This window comes from Heterocephalus glaber, unplaced genomic scaffold (assembly GCF_053883595.1).
Source record: "Heterocephalus glaber isolate CG9 unplaced genomic scaffold, H.glaber_assembly_v1.0 deba00001472, whole genome shotgun sequence".
Lineage (NCBI taxonomy): Eukaryota > Metazoa > Chordata > Mammalia > Rodentia > Bathyergidae > Heterocephalus > Heterocephalus glaber.
The window spans coordinates 5,452,115-5,472,928 of NW_028258315.1; the positions used below are offsets into that span (position 1 = coordinate 5,452,115).

Sequence of the window (20,814 nt, forward strand, 5' to 3'; positions counted from 1 at the left end):
CTCAGAGTGTGTGGAAGTTATTTCTGGCTGTTATTTCTGTTCTGTTTGTTTGTAATCAGGAAAATCCTCATCAGCTTGGCCAACTTCTTCATTGATGTGGTCACATCAAATATGGTTATTCCTGTGACCAGGACATTGTGGGCACTCTGTGGCTTCCGAATCACACCCTGGGCCAGTGGCATGTTTCTAAATGCTCCTCAAACACACAACGTGGTGGTCCTGTGCAGATGGTGTCATCGGGGCTCAGGCTGGGCTCAAGGGACTTCCCGTCTTCTGCCTCTTGAGCCCTGTCTTGGCCTTCAGCAGCTGCTGTATTTATAGCATGGCCTCAGCATCTCGAATGTCCTTTAGTCTAGAAAGCAAGTAGTGATTTGCATAAAATATAGGTATCCATGGAGGATTGGATTCAGGATCCTTGTGGCCACCAAAATCTGAGGACGCTTAAGTCCCTCAGAAAATAGAATACTTGAACAAATCCAACACACATCTTCCTGTCTACTTTAACCTGCCAGTTGATTACTTATACCAACCGCTGCAGTGTAAGTGCCATGGAGGAAACTGCGATTATGCTGCTGTTCAGGGAATAATGACAAGAAAAAGTCTGTTCAGAAAAGATGTCTTTTTTTTCTGCATATTTTAAATCTGTGGTTGGTTGAATCTACTAATGTGGAACTTGCGGAGATGGAGGGCAGGCTATTTAACAACAACAACAAAGGGGTTCATTTGATGCAGAATTTATTTTTGTATTTTATATAAATGTGACTTTTATTGTATATTTTATTTTCATTCTTAGACCCATCAGGCCAACATGTAGATCAAGTAGATCAACCTTCCTTTGCCTCTAAAAAAGATTCCATGGCCCCTGTTGAATATAGAATAATTTTTCTCCACCCCCAGTCCAAGTCAATGTTACATGTAAGTTTTACCTATAGGAGGATATTTGCTACTACTGAGAGCTACAGGTAAAAATCTCTAAGGGTATTTCAGTCACAGTGATCCATGCATACTCATGTTTTTAGCAGCACAATTCATAGTAGCTAAATCTTGGAAGTAGCCTATATGCCCATCCACAGATAAATGGATAAAGAAAATGTGGAATTTACACACAATGGAGCACCACTCTGCCATAGAGAAGAATACACTCTAGTCATTTGTGGGAAAATGTGGATGTACCTGGAGACAGTAATGTTAAGTGAAATAAATCGGACACAAGCATAAATATTACATGGTTTTCCCTTATATGAGAAACCTAAATTATAAAGAACAAAATAAAAGATAGAAAACAGGCAGTAGGGAGATAGATCTTTCTCAAATGGGAATGGGATCAAGAGATAGAGGGGGAGAGGGAGAGGAGGGAAGGGAGGAAAAGAGAATGAAGATGTGCTGTGCACAGAACCAACTCCATGAGCATAATCATTATGTACTGCAAGCATATACCAATAGAGTATCTCACACTGCTTTATCCCAGTGGATATTTCACAGTATAAAATGTGAGGCTGTAACTCGGTGGCAGAGCAGTAACCTGGCAAATGTGAGGCCTTGGGTTCCACCCCTAGCACCAAAACAAATTTCCAAAAAGAATTATAAGATGGATGAACAGAACTACTTCCGGCCTCTGGAAATGTAAGATAAACTTCAGGGCCAGAGCTGTGTGGGGCTCTGGATGGAAGAGGAGCAAGGTGGAGTGTACATAAAGCAGTCTGTCCACGATGATCCTCTCAGCCCCAGAACCGAGAACAGGGGCCATCAGAGCATCACACCCATGCACCCTGGCCAGTGTCCTGAGTACTGCTGGGTGTGGGTACGTGCCTGTGATCCTAGGATTTGGAGAGGCTGAAGCAGGAGGATTTCAAGTTCAAGCCTAGCTTGAGGAACTTAATGACTTGCTGAGACCCCATCTCAAAATAAGGTAAGATTAAAAAAAAATTAAAATAAAATAGGGCTGGGGATGTTGTTTCAGTGTGAAGGCCCAGGGTTCACTCCCCAGTATTGGAGGAGAAAAACAACGGTTTCCCAGTGCTAAAGCATTATGGCTCAGTTACTGTCCACTCTGAAGGTCTAGAAAGCAGCTGTGCTTGGCTTAGGGTTTTTGCCTCAGAAGAGGCAAGCTGCTTCTGGCATCTGTCATGTGCTAGCTGCTGACACCCCTCGTGACCTCTGGGTCCATGCATGCCACAGTCCCACCTGGCCTCGTCCAGGCCTTGCAGCAGGCTGGCCGGGCAGGTGCCGTTCACTGTGTAGACATGCTGGGCACACCCCTGTCCAGAGCTCTAGAACCCTGCTGGGCCAGAGTATGGGGACCACCTAACGCTCTGCCTGGCAGACCTGCCCGAGCCAGGTGAGGACTAAGGCTCTTGGTTTTCTGCCCCAGAATTCTCCATCTCTTTCTGCAGATCCCAAGTGCATAGTTAATTTTATCTGAGTGATGAAAATTAGCTGTGCCTCAGCCAGGCTTTGGGCATGTTCAAACCCATTCATGTAGTTTAATCCACATGCAAACAGCCCACTGTCTCAGGGCTGCCGAACAAGTTCAGTTTGCTCTGCCGGGGCCTCTGGGGGGAACTTGGAGGTGCCTCCCCCAGAGCTCTTATCCTGCTCGGCTGGATACTTTGAGGGAGAGCTTCGAATGCTGGGTTTCCAAGTAGCAGCTCAAGCTGTCTAGCCCATGCACAACACAGGAGCACTGTTCTATGTGGCTGTCAACGACCACTTACGTGACACATGACCCGTGTGTAACAGTGTGCCAGGCCCATCCCCCCAGGGCTGGGTGACTCTGCCACGCGACGGGCAGCTGAAGGGAAGATCATGCCCTTCATCCTGCGTCCACCCCAGCTATCCTAACACTGCAGCTGCCGGGGTGGACTGTAAAGAGTTACAGGTCTGGGACCCACTAGGAGCTCGATCCTGATGTCAGAAGATGCACTGCCAACTAGGATGGCCACACAGTCCATCTGTTCTGAATGCACCAACAGGACACTGCAGTCTACAGGTGCCATGGGACCTGCAGGTGAGCGGGGAAGGTGTGAACTCACATGACTGGGAACTACAGTGAGGGCCACACTGTCACTGCCACTGTAGGACCTGCAATACTGACGAGCCTGTTCAAACCCTAACATGGGAATCCTGCGTCCAGTTAGCACTGCACAGCAAGGGAAACAACTCGTGACACCGTGATGGTCCAGGTCCCTTGTACATCCCCAGAAATCAAGCAAGTTCCTTCCTGTGCCTTCTCCATGTTTGGAGGGAACGTGCCTTCCAGGCAAGGGTGGGCAGATATCCTGCTACCCTGCAGCAATCAGGCACCGCCCACTCTTCCGCCCTCAGCCCCACCACCCCCTTCCCTAGAGCCCCTCTATTGCCTGTAACTCCAGGAGGCAGCTCCCAGAACTGGCTGAACGCTGAAACGCCGAGAACCTCTGGGACACGCAGCCTATCTCATCAGCTCTCCTCCTTCACGGAGCCAGGATCCACAGGCCCGGAAGCACTCAGAGGGCTGTTTGCAAACACTCCGTTCTCCAGGGGACTCTGACCAGCAGCCAGGTGGGGGTCCCAGGGCAGCTCGGAGGGCTCAGGAGTCTGGGGCTTCAGATCCTTGCAGCTCGCCCAGCGGCCCCGCTGCTCACACTGCCAGCCTGGCTGTGCAGCCACATGCCTGGCACCTTTCTTGTGGCCCCGGCCCAGGTTACATAGCACACTCTGTACCCCTTCTGGCCTGACCTTCCCGCTGCCCCCCCCAAATCTCACCTGCGGCTTGCCCTTGCCTTACCCAAGGGGTCCTCAGCTCCAGATGGGACCCTTCTCACGAGCTGCCTCCTCTGCAGGAAGTGAACACGCACTACCGCAATGGGTTTATTGGTGTGGAAAGAGGGAGACAACTGTTTATTGCCAAGGATGGAGAACCAGTCTGCATGTGCAGTGAACACATGTGGAGCAGCAACAGGGTGCGCTGGGGCCGAGAGGGGACACAGCAACACACAGTGTCCCCAAGCTGTCTCTGGCTCCGCCCTGACACCTGAACTGAAGGAGGGCAGCCGTCCTTCCACCCCAAGGCTGAAACAAGATGCAAACATGACTCAGTTTATCAGCTCCTGCAGCGCAAGCGGGCTGAGAGCCCCTGGCCCGCACAGGAAGCTGCTGCAGGAGGCCTTCATCCTTCACTGGTGCCTGGACCCAGCTCCTAAGTCCTGGGCTTCTCTTGGTTCTCAATGACCAGCTTGTCCGTTGAGTAGAGGTGGCTAATATGGACCTGAGGGAGAAGAGGAGGCAGTTAGGACCTGTGGACTCCATCAGCTGTAGGAGCAGGAGTGGTGGTAGCACTTAAATGCAAATCCTGTCCGGGGCAGGGCAGCCCCCTCGACCCTTGCACGACCCACAGCCATCCCTGCTCTGACACAGCGCAGGATGCCTGGCTGCTGGCTGGAGGCAGAGAACTCTGCACTGTATGCTACCTCCTTTCTTTAGAACTGCTTCTCCCGTCAGGGATGGCTTTCAGCAGAAAGCAAAGATGTTTTGAAAATGAGGCAGGAAAGGCATTGCATTGAGGGCAACAGAGACAATGCTCAGGGGCTGTCCCCTGAGCGGGGAGGGCAGCAGGCTCCGCACCTCCTGCTTTAGCGTCCTTCTCAGCTAAGCATCTCTGCTTCACTGTCTCAGATGGATGCTGAACCCCTAACCTGAGGCCATGGCCCCCCTGCTTTGGAACAAAGTCTTTGTCACAACTTCTCTTTAAAGGGACTTCCTGAGTAAAACTTTTAAAGGAACAAATAGAATAGTAGAGAAACGGGTGAGCTTTAGGAAATCTGTCTGGATTTCAGAGATGTTGGCTGCTCTCTTTGAACAATCTGGGGCAAGTAATTGCTCTTGAAAAGGGGAAATGTGAGAAAATTCCCAGAGGCCAGTACTGCTACCCAGAGTGGCTTAGGGACAGCCAGGCGCCCTGATGGCTGACTAGTAACTAGCAAGTTGTGGTGTCGGGTGAGAGAGCTACATTGCCTAAAAAGACAGAAGCAGTAGGGAATGACTTTGTGGGGAAATGAGTGATCATGCAGGTGTTTCTAATTGAGTGAATTCGCTATTAAGAAAAAAGTGCCGTGTTGCCAGTGGGAATAAGCACTCCAGCACAACTGCCAGCAGAAACCACAGCGAGGGCCAGCTCTGGTGTCCTGTCAAGGCTGATGCCCGTGCGGCTGGAGCGGGATGTCCAGAGGGCTGGGCTTCAGGGGACAGGGTTTTTGTTGTTTTCTATTCATTCATCTGGGTTTATAAGGGATGTAGGACAATCCTGATGAGGGACTGCTTAGGTTTCCTTTCTTGAACCTAAATTAGCCACTGGGTGAGCTGAAACCAGGCGTCCCTACAGGAGGAGAGGGGACCACAGTGGGTTATATGGCTTCCCCTCCACACAGTGTGGATTACGTACCTTTATTTTCACTTGCAAACTTCAACAGACCTATGGGCCTGCTCGCCAATGATTTTGAGAGAGGAAAGGATAAAACAGCAATGATTCTTTAAGCAGAAACCTGAGAATTCAGTTTTGGAGAGAGGTCCCCACTTAAAGGAGGTTGAGTACCAGTCACTCTGAGATGTGTGAGGAAGAACTCGGCAGTCGTTCATCTGGGATGCAGTAAATTCTCTGTCCTGGTGAGGAGCAGGAAGTGAGAATGGAGAAGGAACTGACGTGCTGGATGGGGCTGCTTCTGTGCTAAGGGTGCCTGGCCCTCTCCAGGGTCACCTCGGCAGTGGGAGCCACGTGGCCTCTGAGCGGCCCTGTCAGCCGCATGTTCTGCTTCTCATACTGGAAGGACGGAGCCCCAGGGAGCCCCAGGGAGCCCCGGCTGTGGGTTAGGACCCCTGGGCTGCTGCCCCGGCTCTGTCACTCGCCAGCACCACACTCCATGTCCTCCCCTGGGCTCGGCACCCTCGTCTGCAGAATGCGAGGCTGGAACTCCTAGTTCTCCACTGCCCTTGGGGCTCCAGCAGTCACAGGACTCTGGAGTTGGCAGCTGGCAGGAGGCGAATGGCGTTAACTTCACTGAAAGGCTCTTTCCTAATAGTATTGTGATAGTATCTCATTGTGAACATGTAAAGAATTCAATCCTTCCTACCTGGTGAACATTTACATCGCTTCCACTTACGGCTAGGATTACCACTCATATAGAATTCTTAGCACATCTGATGTTTGCCTGATGTTCTGAAAGAATTGTTGAAGTGGAATTACTAGGGAAACAGGTGTGAATATTGGTTCCTAGTAGATGTTGCAAATTCCTTTCTGGCATGGTTTGCTCTTTTGTCCTCCGGATGCTCCCTCTGGTGGCCGACTGGAGGGCTTCCGAGGCACAGGGTCCCCGCACAGCACACGGTGGCCCTGGGGATGCTGAGGCCCCTGTGTGTGGTGGGAACAGGAATGCAGGACTGGCTTGCTGCGTCACCTGGCATGTTCCTAACAAAAGCCTTCAGCTGACAGTGGACCCGAGTTCTCTTCTCCAGGCTGAGGGACGAGACCTCTGGGGGAAGTGCTGTCCTGCAGGGCACGGCCATGGGAATGGTGCAGGGGAATCTGCAGAACGCAGGATGGAGTGGGGAGCAGCCCAGAGCCGCGCTCTAGGTGACCTGGCATCAAACAACTTACAGTGCACTCTCACTGAAGTATGAACCCGGTTAAACATTTTTTGGTATCGGGGATTGAACTTGGGGTTATCACGTTAGGTAAGTTTCTACCACAGAGTTACACCTCTTGCTCTTAAAATACTTCTCTCAGGTACTGTAATTTTACAGGTTTGGGGGAAAAAGGAAACGACACTGGCTGTTGATAACGCTATTGGTGCAAGAGGGTTTAGGGAAATGCCTTTCCGTCCAGGGCCCTTGGCCTGCGATTCCATCTTCCCCGTGGGAGGCTGCCTGCCCTCCTCCACACCCCTCAGCCTCTGCTCCACCGCCAACTTCTGTCTTTGCCTAGGCTGCTCTGCCAAGAAGCAGCTTCCTGTGCTCGCCAGGAAGGGCTCCCTGCCCTGGGAACGGTTATAGCACACAGGGGCCCTGTACTGTGACCAGCAGTGAGAGCCTGCTCAGCTCCCTGCATGACAGCCAGTGACCAAGGGAGCAGGGGAGGGAGGGGACTGTGTGCCTGGCTGTGTTCAGGGCCAGCATGGAGCAGGGGCTCAGGAAGCAGTCATGGCTGCACGATGACGCTCTGGTCAGAGTGACTGCATGTTTATGACTATCACCCAGTGACATTATAGCTGTTCTAGTGTGTGTAAGTATTTTTATCAGGCTCCTGTTGGAACTGGCCAATGACATTTCTCAGGGCAGACTTGTCCCCATGATTCAGTGATGCACAACTGTGCCTGTCAACTAAAGATACCAGTCCCTTGTACTCTGGCTCCAAGGCTCCATGCCCACTATCACCAGGACCTAGACCTGTCAGTGACTGCAGAATGCTTCAGTGGAAACACAGGAGTGAGGAGGGCGAGTTGATGAAACAATACTGCTGCAAGAATGTTCACTGACTACTAAACAAAGTTGGCTGCGCACAAGGTTTACGGCATAATCCAGGGCTATAGCGGATTGATGCAGAACAATTACAGAAGAGCGAGGGGAAGCTCAGGGAAGAAACAAGACAAAGTCCCCTCGATGAGGACTGTGGAGTAAAGCTATGAATGTTTGTGTAGCAGCTCTGGCCCACTTATTGGGCTGCAAATGCGGGCCACGCATCAGGAGGCTGTGGGGATCGAGGCTGCCGGGGAGAAGCCTGCTCAATGGAAGGGAGCTGGGCCATGAACAGCACTGACTCCCAGACCCCCGGATCCCAGATGGACCCACGTGGCCACGGCAGACCTGATCATGCTTTCAATCTTCACCTCACAGTGCGTCTGTGTGGATCAGATGACATCAGGAAGCAAATCCACCAACCGCACCAGTTAGGTCCCAGGACCCCGGTACGAAGTCTTCATGCTGGTGGGAAGATGAGGCAAGTGCCAGGCACATGGCCAGGACAGGATAAGCGTCACTGCTGTGCATGGCCTGTCAGGGTGCGTATCATGAAGCCAGGTGTGGTGGCACACACCTGTGATCCCAGCACTCTGGGAGGCTGAGTGGGAGGATCACAGTTCAAGTCCTGCCTGGGCAACTTAGTAAAACCCTGTCTCAAAGAAATAATAATGATAATAATAATAGAAAATGGCTGTGGATATAGCATGGTGCACAAGTAATGGGTTTAATCCTCAATTATACCCCCCATGCAATCCTGGGGCCTCAGACCCCGACCACAGGTTCACTCAGGCCCCTCACCCAGTAGGTGTCGACCCGTGGGTATGTCATCATTAACCCCCACTGTGATGCCAGAGACTGCTGCTGGGCTTTGAGGCCGGGCTTTCTGGGCTGGGCTTGAGCACTGACTGCAGTCGGCTCTGTCCTCGTCTCTGCCCGGGGCCCTGATCATCTACCCAGGGAGGGCCAGGCGCCTCCAGCTGGCAGAGCAGCCTGGCGAGAGGAGGTTCGCTGGCACTGAGGGTGCAGGAGAGAGGAGGGCCCCTGGCTCTGCTGGAAAAGGTGGGACGTGGACTGTTGCTGTATTCTTCCCCCGGGGGCTGGTAAAGACACCCGGGTGGGGACCGTCCTTAGCCAACCGGGGCAGCCCCAGATGCTGCTGCTGGCCTTGTGGTGGTGATACTTTCATCGTCATTCATAACAGTGACATTTAATGAGCATTTAGTATGTAGCTACTATGTACTGTTCTAAGTGCTTAAGCATTTCTTCTAGACTCAATAACTATGAAGTACTACTATCAATTTATGGGCTTGCACAGGCAAATTCTATTTTGCTTTAATGTCCATTTTTGGTCCAGCATTTGAGCGAACTGACTGGAAACAGTGAAAAAAGATAGCAGCGGCAGTCACAGCAGTAAAACGTGCACCTGGAGGGAACCCTACAAGAAATACAAGTGATCCCACAGACATCAGTAGAGATGAAAGGAAACGAGAGAGAAGCCATGTTCACGGAGAGGCCGAATCACATAAAATGTCAGCATTTGCAGGTGTTTTGCCACAAGTTACACCCCCAGCCCTCACTTTACTTTTAATAAAAGCCCAACAGAACTTTTTAAAGTACTTGACAAAATGACTTTAAAGCTTGTTTGAATGAAAAGCCAAGAATACGGGGATCGAACTCAGGACCTTGTGCTTGTGGAGCAGGTGGTGGAACCACTGAGCTAAATCCGCGGACCCCTTAAAAAGCATTTTTGAGATAAAATTACAACAGAATGCCTGTTTTGTTCCAAAGAGAGGGAAGTCGGCAGAACAGAGGAAGAGGTTTAAACACACCTTCTCACACAGGAAACACAGCGCTGTGCTCCTGGTCTAAATGGGCTGCAATAGTTAAGTCCTCTCTGGATCTTCAATATAGTGTGTTCTGCTCCCATGATATATTTGTGTTTATTTAGGAGAAAAATATTCTCCCCTAGTTAATAAGTAAACCCTGATTCTCTAAGAAGATGGCCTGTATTGATCCCGTGCCTCCGTGTGCCTTGTTTTCAGAAGCTTTTTTAAAGATCTCTCACTTTCCCATATAGCGACACTTGAATAGGGGCTTGGAGGAAAAAAGAGTGGGATGAACTCCACCCACGAGTCTTCTGGATCCCAGCTGTGGCCTCTTGTCAGTGCGCATGCTCACCGCCTGCTGACGAGGGAGGTGAGCAGTCTGCCTTCCACGGCCGGGACGGTGTTGGGGCTGGTTTTCAGCTGGCCAAAGTTCACAGCCATTCTCGCTGTTGAGGCCCCAGCACTGACAGCCACCATCAAGGGCCTGTCACTGGCAACTAAAGCTTGTTTTCCAAACAGATTAGTTGTTTTTTTTCTTTTTTTTTTTGGTACCGGGGATTGAACTCAGGACCTTGTGCTCGAAAGGCAGGCGCTGGAACCACTGAGTTAAATCCCCGGCCCTAGTTCTTAAAAATCACATTTTAAACTTCCTACTCATTTCCTAGTGAAGCAAAACGAACTAGGCATGCATGAAATGATACATATTTTTCCAATCTGTTCTGCACAGCAAGAGGTATGAAAGAAACATGGCTATAGATCACATGGTGTTCCTTTAAAAACAGCTCTTGGGCCATGTGACCTTTTCTTTGTAGAATCCAGGAGCCTTGTTTATCAAGATACTTACATATATAGGACTACTGTTTTTAATTTTGCCACCATCATTGCATGACTATTTGAAGGGAACAAGCTGGACCCTTGAAAATCCATTCACCAGTTACAAGCACCAGGTGTGAAGCTTTTGTGCCCTCCCTGAATGCACTCCAGCTCCGTTCTGCAAGTCCCTGTGGATGGGGTGGTGGAAGACCCACCATTTATCTCCTGAAGAGTGCTATTGTAAGGGGGCTGGGCTGAGCGCTTAGTATTTGCAGCTGTTATCCTCATCGTTATTTTTCTCCCAATGAGTGAATATGGTGGAGAAACCAGGGCAGTTAGGCACAGTCCTCACAGAAGGTAGCTCGGGCAACTGAGGCAGATGGAGACTGGACCTGTGTTTGCTCCTCACAGTGCTGCTGTCAGATGCTTGTGCCAAGCTCTCTTGTCAGCAGAAGCGGGGGGTGCGCTTCAGTCATCCACACAGCCTGGTCTTTACCGGCTGCTCGGCGTGGGAGACAGTTCCCAAGCAAGACTGAGGCCCTGCTCTCCCAGCATCCTCTGCACTTGACTGGGGCAGGGCAGAGCTGGTCACGTTGGGAGAATGGACACAACAGTGCCAGCCGCTGGCCAGAAGTCCCCGGAGCTGTGTGGCAATGTTGCATAACCAGGGCTCCTGAGACGACAGCACCCGAACACCAGGCGCGGTGATGCGTGTCAGCTGCTGTCATTCAGTCACCTGGCCCTCTTGGAAGCATCCAGAACCCGGGGCCCACACGTCATGTTCAGAGTAAACCTGGCGCTTCCCCGATGGTGACCACAGAGCCCAGGCAAACTGCCTGAGACAACGCCCACCAGAGGTCACGCTCCTGCCACAGGCAAAGGCCCAAGCCCGGCTGTACGCCAGCCCCTGGGCTCGGTGCTTCAGGTCACCAACGCCACCCGCTATAATTAGTGACAGGTGATGCAAACGTCAGCCCATCTTTCCTGGGAAGTGTGTCTGAGTCAGCGGGTCCGGGGTGCGTGCTTGTCCCTTGCTCCAGGAGCATCTTTTTCAAGTTCATTACTTGAGACATCACTGCTGTAAGAATCATACTTTCCAGAGCAGCAAACACAGCAGAACCCCATCAAGGCCACAGCCCAAAGAACTGACATTCAGTGCTGAAAGGTGTTGGCAGAGAAGGAAGCACAGGTCACCCTTGGATTTTGTTGTTGTATTTTAAGTTCAGGCTGGTGAAATGTGCTTACTCACCAGCCTCTGATAAATTATGTGAATGAGTTTGGTCTTCAGGAGAGAACCAGCTCCCCACGAGACAAGTGCCCTCTTCCTGTGGAGCCAGTGTTTTCCAGAAGCTTCTCTCAGTCCACACCCAGGTATTTTCCGACTGGACGGCACAGCTGGTGGAGGCTGCCCCACCTCTGCCCTCAGGGTCCGATAGTCCACTACGTGGAAGAGTCGGTGGAAAACCCCACCCCACACGTAAGAATTCACTGCACTTTCTACCACTTGCTCTCCTGCTCAGCATCTTGAGCTTCCCGCATCACAGGCACAGGCATTGCCCCGCCCCTGCCCACGAGGCACAAGGCCCTCAGGACTTTAGAACAGGCGTCAGCAGCACCCTCTCCTCTCCCAGGGCTTGGGACCCTGCAAGACAGCACCACATAGGAAATACTGGGGTCACACATGCACCAACACAGCTGATTACCTGGCCCCTCCTGCCTCTCCCTCCAGCAGCCAGGCTGAAGAGAGCCCCAAGATGGTCACCGAGAGAAAAATAACATTGTGAGACACATCGCCAGGCAGGGCCTTGGAGGGAGCCCCCGGCCTGGCACACACCTCACCCCAGCCACGAGGACACAGAGCCTTGCTCCTGGAAGCCCAAGGAAACAGCTGTCACACAAAGTGCAGAGCAGGGACACGGACACCAGCAGTGACGGAGAAGAGGAGGGCCAGAGCTTCTAGTTACACGACTCCTGCCTCCAGTGTCCTTTCTCAGATGCCCAAATCCTAGGGCACAGTGAGGCTCCTCAGAAACATCCCCTGCCCAGGGCAGGGCAAGGTTCTAATGCAGATCTACTTCCTACCCGGGGTGAACACGTGGCCTCAAAATCTCCTGGTTTCAAACACTGATCCCACTGTTCTCACCGCTTTCTGAAGCAGTTCTGGAAGTCCCCTTTCATGAGTGTCTTTAGTTGCACTGTCATGGCTGCCTATAACTGACTGAAAATGGGGAAGAGCCAGATGTCGCACGGTGTCAGATCTGGTGATCACAGTGGAGGAGGTCACACTTTTCCTTTGGACAGCAGCAGTACTCACTGTATTTTTTTTTTTTTGGTACCGGAGATCGAACTCAGGTCTTTGTGCTTTTGAGGCAGGCAGCGGAACCACTGAGCTAAATCCCCGGCCCTGTATTTTTGATCACACCTCAAAAAGACCCAGGAAGTGCAAGGACCCGAGTTTGAACTCCGGTGCCAAAAAAAGACACCCAGGAAGAAGGACTTCTAGAAGGTAGAAAGAATAAGTGCATTTGAAGCATGGGGGAGTATCTGGAGAGGAATTAATGGCAATGTCTTTTACTGTAATACATGTACAAAGTTTAAACATTGGCTATTTTGACCACATTTTGTAGAACGTGAATGAACTTTGATGACACTGCTACATGAAAGACATCAGACATACAAGGTCATGCTGTGAGTCCGCTTATATGAAGCGTCCACAGCAGGCAAATCCACAGAAATAGGATGCAGACGAGTTCGTGATAGGTGGGCGAGAATGAGGAGCTGCCCTAAGTGGGTACGGGGTTCCTTCTGGGGTGCTAAAAATGCTTTAAAATTAATCCTGGTGATGTCTCACAACTCTTGTATACTAAAACCACTGGCTGTATTTTATGGTTTGTGAATTTCAACAGAGATGCAGTACAGCATGTGCTTAGCATGCACGAGGCCCCCAGCACTTATCCAATCTGAGATGTTGTGTATGTATAAAGTATGTAGAGGAGGGCCGGGGATTTAGCTCGGTGGTCCTGCCGCCTGCCTCGCAAGCGCAAGGTCCTGAGTTTGATCCTTGGTACCAAAAAAAAAAAAAAAAAAAAGTATACACAGGGTTTCAAAGACAGGAAAAAAGAATGTAAAATACCTTAAGTTTTGGTACTGATTATGTGTTGAGGATATCAATATTTAGATATAATGGGTTAAAGATAACGTTATTAGAATTAAATTTGCCTATTTCATGTTAATTAAAAAATCTGACTACCAGGCAATTTAAAATTTGCCATCAAGTACTTTAAAATTTGCTGTCTTACACTTATAGCTCGTATTATATTTCTTTTCTTTTTTGGGGGTATAATAACTTTATCCTCTGTCAGAACACAATCCAACATGCTGTGGGAGGGAAAGGGAGGCAGCAGTCCAGTCTGGGGCTCACATACAAGGAAGGAGGGTGGGATTCAAGGGCCTCACCCTGCTGCTTGCCCCACTGGGATAGAGTCACAACCCTAACACCACATATAAATATCTTGTTATATTAAAAAAAAAAATCTCCAGGGCCTACCTGGCTCTGCTCCTGCTGTGACATCACAGATCACAAAGAGGGGGTGGTAGGAAGAGGCAGATATTGGGGGGCAGGAAATGGGACAAGTCAATGTGTAATTAGGGCCCCCAAAATATCCAGCAGAGTGGGGGGACCTGGGTGTTGTTCACTCCTGTCCCCATCCCTGATGTGCTGCCGGCCTCCCTTCTTGCTAGGGGACAGTCCCTGTCCTCAGGTCTCTGAGGTTAGCCCCTTCCACCACAGCCTCTGCCCCAGATGAGAAACTCGGGGAGCTGCAGGGTCCTCCTGTGCGGAGGACGTTCCGGGGACAGGCCAGTTGTTGGGTCGCCCTTCAGTCCCTGACCAGGCGGTAAACATGGTGCTGGGCCCCACGCTCACTGGTGGAGGCCTCGAAGATGTAGGCGGTGCACAGCAGCAGTTCCTGGCTGTCTCTGTTCGTCACCACCTGCAGGATGGTGAAGTTCTCCAGGACGCTGTTCATCATGTAGTGCTCGGGCAGCTACCGAAGCTTGTGCAGGAAATTCACCAGGCACTCGCACATGGGCGAATGCAGCAGGTGGTACTTGAACCGTCCGTCCTCTAGCTGGGCCTGCTCCATCTCCACCTTCTCCACCACCTGCTTGCCGAAGGAGCAGACTTTGGAGGAGCAGGTGAGGGTCATGTGCTCCAGACTCTCATACTGGCTGCTCACTCATAGAAGCCACCATTGCCACTGCCAGCACCTGCCTCCTCACAGCTTGGGCCCCAGGTCAGGCCAGCCCAGAACTTGACCAGGAAAAAGGGGTGGGGGGCCCTCGACCTAAAGCTCCCACAGACTGCCCTTTTTCTCGGGGGATTTGTCGTAGATCTGCCGGACGTCCTTGCTCTCCAGGCGGGGTGCGCCAGGGCTGGGACAGTGCTGGCTGATGTGGATGAACAGGTGCCTCTGCTAAGAGTCAACTGCATCTGCCGGCTCCACAAAGGCTGAGAATTCCACCTGCTGCAAACGGGCAGTGCCCAGGGCCCGACTCTGCCACGCTGGCCGTGAAGGGGCAGGGGAGAGAGGGCTCGTACCCTGGGAGGTCAGTAGATGGGGGTGTCAGTGACAAGGAGAACTGTGTCTGTGAGAACGGCTTCACATCTGGCACATTCCAGGGGGGTCCAGAGCCCCCTGACCAAAACTGGAACGGCTCAGTGGCCTGAGGACCGGCAGGACCCAGTTTGGCCTGCAAGGAAGGTGCGGAGATGAGCTGGGTGGAGGACACAGTAGCCATCGTCTGGAAAGCCTTGTCCTTGGAAACCTGGTCCACATTCAGGGCCTTCAGCTTGGACTGGATTTCTCTTGATTTCCTCTGAGCCAAAACCTGGATGTGACTAGAGACCTGTTTCCGAGTCTGGGTCTTCCCAGTTCTGAGCTTGATGTAGCGGGCAATCAGTTCATTCCGACCATACATCTTGCCTTCATCAGACAGGATGATTTTTCGGCGGCCGCAGGGCGGGTAAGATGGCCAGTGCCTCCTGGAAGCTCTGCTCCATGTCAGGGCTCCAGACGCCCTTTGCATCTGGGCCGCCATCGCCCCCGGCCCCCTTGCTGCCACCCATGCCCTCCTCACTGCCTTCCTTGCTGCCAGTCCAGCCTCTGCCATCCTCCAGGGGGACCCCAGCCTGGGGTTCCCCCATCTGGGCCTCCTGGCCTGGGCCTGGGGAGCCCTTGTATTATATTTCTAATGAATAGTGCTGACCTAACACCATCCTTTAATCTAAATTTTGATTTTTTAGAGGGTTTAAAAATGTGATGAAATATAAGTATCTTTAAACCTTTGATTTTCATTTTTGTTTTTTTGGTACCGGAGATCGAACTCACAACCTTGCGCTTGTGAGGCAGGCAGCGGAACCACTGAGCTACATCCCTGGCCCTTGATTTTCCTTTTAAAGTAAATGCACATTCACAGAAGCTGGAAAAAGCAGTACGGATTGGTCCTGTGTACCCTTCACACTGTTTCCCCAAAGGCACCGTCCTGCAGAACTATGGAAGAGGATTAACACAATCCTTTTAAACTTTTCTGTGGAACACTACTCAACCCTGGTGAGGAAGAATCTGAGGCTGTAACGGGAAATGGTGTCTCAAAACTGTTTCTCTTAAATATTGCTCCTCTTGGAACGATAACAAGTGGAAATCCAACTGTAGGTTTCTCCACAGAACCTGTCCGTGTGCGGAGCTGCAGTGACTACACCCATCCTGGGTGCGGCACCTACCGCGGCCCGCACCCCACTGCCAGTTGACGGGTGTGGGGGGCTACAGAATAAGCGCCCTGGGCCCCCGCAGATCCCACTCAGCTCCAGTGCACCGATCGCCAGGGCCGACAGGCTGAGCAGTGTCCTTGGGGGAAGTCACAGCCTCGGCAGACGGCAGGAGCCACCTTCCACTGTTCTTTGCAGGGAGAGCAACTGCACCTGAAGCTTCAGGGGCCGCTTTTAACACGCTTGCCAATCCCGAGCGAGTGGGTTTGGAGGTTACGCCTCCCTCTTCTTTTCTCTCAGGCAACCATTTTGGGACTGTGTCTGTTCTCTGCCCACAACTCCGAAGTTCTCGGATGACCTTGGCATGGAGCATGCAGGAAACGATCATGTCCACGGATCCTCCACCCTCCCGGCTGTGAGGAGAGGGAGGCCGATCTCACCTGGGGGACGGCGCCATGCTGCCCCCGAGATGGGGTGGTGGGCGTCTCTGGCACAGTTAGAGCCTCGGACGGGCTGCTCACGTAGGAACTGCTACACTGTCCCCTCCCCTCAGCCGTCACTTGGAGACGACCTCCACGTGAGTGCCTTCTCTGGGGCGGGCGTTAGGGGCAGCAGGCGACCACACCCTTGCCCACCCCCGGGACGACCCAGGGCAATCTGCCCACCTCAGGGTCCTTAACCTGGCCCGTTTGCAAAGTCCCCCCGAAAGGCCAAGTCAGAGATGAGGCACTGTGGAGAACGTGGGGCAGGGACAGGGTGGAGGGCAGTGATGCCGAAGGTCTTTCTTCTAATCTGGGTAAGTCTTGGATTATGCTTTTCTTATAGATTAGGGTTATACATGAGGATTAGGCCCCCAGCTCTAACCATACAAACGAATTAAATATTGAGAAATACTGGAGTGAAGGATTCTGGGAATATGCTCCTCTCCCACCCACCTCTGCCTCCCTGAAGCAGGGAGGGGCTTGGGCCTGGGATGAGTGTGGCTGGCAGGGACCTGGCTGGCACTGGCCTCTCTTCAGTGAGCACTGCTAGCCAGAGGGGCCGCAGAATGGGACCACTGCTTCCCACTGCTGTCCACTGCGCTCAGAGCGGGGCACCCTCCACCCTGATCACCTTTGGAACTGCAGCTCCAAGAGCCAGACCCGAGCCCAGGATGGTGGAGGGAAAACAGCGGTGTGCCTGAGGGGAATCGGGGAGCCAGGGGAAAGAACTGATCCAGCCCAGCTGCTCATAGACTCCTGCTTCTGGGGGTGGCTGACACCGCAAGAGCACTCGAAAGGAACGACCAGGAAATGCTGCAGAAGATGGCCCCGAAGGCACGGGAGAGCAGAACGGGATTTCCAAGCCGCTGAAAGAGACCAAAAGGAAGGAGCAGGTGCTGAACAAAGGCAACAAAAACAGGGAAGGAAGATAAAACAACTAAACGAGTATGCTGGAAAGAGTAAAATCAGCTCTCTCTGCTACTGAGCTGACTAATTGGGGTGGGTAACAAAACAAAAACACCTGAAACAAGTGATGCAGATTGAAAGTAGAGACGAGGTAAGGCTCACCAGGTACAGCTGGGGGAGAACAAGTCAGTTCATATCAGATGAGGCAGATCTGAAAAGCACCAACATGATGAGCACCATTTATAAAAATGATGCAGCATTCACAAACTTACCTAAATTTACACTATATAGGACTGCAGCTCAGTACAGTTTCTGTCAGTGAGCGCGCACACACTGGTGTGTGCCACCTAGCCCCGTGTGCACCGACTCTACCATCCAGGTGTGTGAGTGCACTCCAGTGTCCCGACAACAGCACAACCAACTCAGCACGGAGTTCTCTGGACACAGGACTGTAAATAAAGCCTACTGGAAGTGAAAGGTTACACCTGCATCTTCTCCAAAGCTTCTCTATAAAATATTTGCAACCAGTAACCATTACAAAAACCAATCAAGGACTTGGCCAGAAGAAAGTATTAAAAAATTAACCGGAAGAGTACAGCTCCAGAGCCTGAGTTCCATCCTCCGCATGGGGTGGGGGAGGCTCGAACCAGGAGATCATCTAGTCTCTCGTACGATGACCGATCTAGTGCTTTCCACTTCTTAGGTTATTTTTAAGATTTTTCAAATTAGCTGCCAGAGCTGTGTGTTGCTTTCTCTCTTATAGTACACCCTTACTATGTACCCATTAAAAATGACATTCTAGAGCAATATATTTTTGTGAAAAGAGCAGGAAACAAGTATAATTGAGGGCAACCGTTGTATTCCTTAGCTTCATAGCTGTATCTCTGGTTTATACCTTTATCTCATGCTACTAACCAGCCCCAGTTGATTGATTGAGATCTATCAGTGTAACCTAAAACGAGCTCCCCTGGTCACACCCGCTCCTTGAGGCTTTCAGGACATACCTACAGGAAAGGAGGACAGTGTGTCTGTACCTACCCTTAACCTCCCTGCCTCCTAGGGATTAAGTTTTCAGTCTACCTGCTTTACCTACACAGCAATACGTACTTGCGGAACTAACGTTTATGAGGCATGTGCTATGCTTAGATGTTTTACTTAGTTTCTCACAATTTTTACACCTGCCCAGTTCAATGTATATATACTTTATAAACAAATAAATGGATTCAGAGGGATTTAGTGACTTGTCTACATTTGCACCACTGGTAAATGAATTACGGAGCTGAGATATACCTTCCAGGTCTCCAGACTTAGAAATCCGTGACTCGTTTTGACTAAACACACTTCCTCTGAAAGAGTATCTGCTTGTTGTTGCTGGTCAGAATTTGCAATGGAGACCTTACCTTATTCAGAAGGCTGTTTGACCTGGGGGAGAACATCTCAGCCACTGGTGCCTTCAGAAGTGGGGGTCTGGGATAATAATCAAGTGAACCTGTGCAAGGAAATCACATGCCATCCGCTCCATGGGGAGGAGCAAGGCACTTGCCTAGTCTTTTTCAAGTTGACTCAGATTTGGCCCAAAAAGAAAGTTGGCGGAAGCAAAGGAGAACTAGAAGTCCTGTTCACATTGAACCTCTCTGCAAGTCTGCCAAAGCCACAAAGCCGGCTGCCACTGTGCCCTCACCCGTGCTCCCAGGAAGCAAGCCTCGCTACGGAAATGGCGTTTGCTTTCTAGGGCAGGCAAACCTGCCTGCTGTGATTCACTGCCGTCCTGGACAGAAGCGGTGACAAGGTGACGAGAATGTGCAGCTGTCTCCCTGAGGAATTGGCAGCAGTTCCTTTGCCTCCTAGTTTTCGTGAGAAGTGGCCAGGATAGAACTGGGGTCTGCATGTGGCAGGATGTGTGCACACACGTGTGCAGGAAGCCTGAGGGCCACTTGTCTCAGAGCCCTTTCTCGGGCTATGTTACATGGGGCACTAGTATACATTTACATGGCAGCAAGAAAGGGGGACCCTCTCACATTAAAGAAAAAATCAGGGCAGTATAAGATGATCAATCTTTTCAGGTTTTCTAACATTTCATTTTCAAAAAAGAGCACATTTTGCCTGACTCTGGAGAGCAGATTTCTGATAGAGCCTGTTGTCTGCTAGGAGCTGAAACATGGGGCTGCCTTCTACATTCAGTAAGCACGCAGACCTGCACAGAGCTGTCTCCTAGGAAGAGGCCTTGAGGGAGGTGACCCTGACCAGTCTGGCCTCTGTCAGTGACTCCAAACTTCAGCATCCCTGGGAGGGCTTTGGAACATTCTGATGCATGGGCCACACTTGGTTAAGTTATGGCTGATTTTGTCTGGGTTGTCTGGGGTGTTGCTTATAGACCAAAATTTTTAGCAACTGTGGTGTACACACATAACCACTAATCCACTTTCTATGTCTACAGTTTCCCTACTCTGGAAATTTCACAGGAATGGATCATCTAGTAAGTGGCACAAGGTTTTATGGCGTGAACATACCACTAGGGGATCTGGGCCGCTTCCCCTTCTTTGGCCACTGTAAATAATAATGCTGCTATGAGTATCTGCCTAGAAGTTTGGTTTTTGGAGACAGGGTCTCCCTATGTGGTTCAGGCTGCCCTTGAACTCATGGTGATCCTCCTGCTTCAGCCTCTTCAGTGCTGGGATTACAGGCATGCACCACCATGCCTGGCCATGAGGATTTGTTTGAACATGTTTCAATTCTTTTGGGGTGGGACTGCTGGTCATACAGTAATTGCATGTTTAACTTACTTACAAAGCAACAAGTGGTATGAGTGGGAAACAAAGATTTGAAATGCTCAGGTGAGTGCAGTGTCCGGGCAGGGCTGAGAACCAGGTTGGTTAAGATTCAGCTTTGTATAGATCATGATGAAAAAACACACATGAAATCAGCAAAATCCAAACATGAGACTGACTGCTTCAGCAAAGAAATTACAAGGAAAGAGTAGGGGTGGGGGACGGGTGGAGTCTGGATGCCTCTTGAAGGTGTTTAGGATTTAGGAGAGCCATCAGCCAGAGCCTTCCCTGACTCCACTCCAACACTCACACAGGGCTTGTGTGGAGCCAAGCCGCAGACGCCTGCTCAGCAGTGAGGCCCTCCCTGGGTGCCACCAAGAAATAAAGTGTAGAATAGCCGGGGGTGTAGCTAGGGGCACCGCGCCTGCCTGGCAAGTGCAAAGTCCTGAGTTCGATCCCTGGCATCAAAAACCCCCAAAGAAATGCTGTCCAATAAAAATAAATGTGAGCCTTAAATGCAATTTAGAAAAAATTAAAAAACAACAGAGCCATGCATACTTGGAAAAACTGCATCTGTGAGACAAACCTAAATGCTTTGATAATATTAAGGAATTATGTTATAATGGGGTGCAGTTATGGTTTAAAAAGTCAATCTTTGCAGATACAAACATAGTTTTATACGAAATTATATAAATTTCCTCAGAATAATACGAGAAGGTGCGAGAGTGCACACAGATGAAAAAAACTAACAATCATGGCCGTGA

General features: G+C 50.9%; 1 protein-coding gene, 1 long non-coding RNA gene and 1 pseudogene across 7 annotated transcripts in view; 1 reads left to right on the forward strand and 2 right to left on the reverse strand.

Annotated features, from left to right (window-relative positions):
* Positions 1–20,814, forward strand: part of LOC110349789 (uncharacterized) — a 70,141-nt gene that overhangs the window by 15,716 nt on the left and 33,611 nt on the right. The window lies entirely within an intron of this gene.
* Positions 3,849–20,814, reverse strand: part of Lyrm4 (LYR motif containing 4) — a 131,245-nt gene continuing 114,279 nt past the window's right edge. For 2 of the 3 annotated variants that reach the window (XM_013073268.3, XM_004847751.3), the window contains one exon: positions 3,849–4,246. In XM_013073268.3, the coding sequence (XP_012928722.2) occupies positions 4,178–4,246 (69 nt within the window). In that variant the 3' untranslated portion in view covers positions 3,849–4,177. Of the gene's footprint in view, positions 4,247–14,727; positions 17,243–20,814 lie in introns of those variants that run through there. The other variant, XM_087181149.1, reaches the window with a different exon arrangement.
* On the reverse strand, positions 4,253–15,333 carry LOC147826166 (transcriptional enhancer factor TEF-4 pseudogene; annotated as a pseudogene). Its single transcript, XR_015439075.1, has one exon. The product of XR_015439075.1 is annotated as a transcriptional enhancer factor TEF-4 pseudogene (transcript).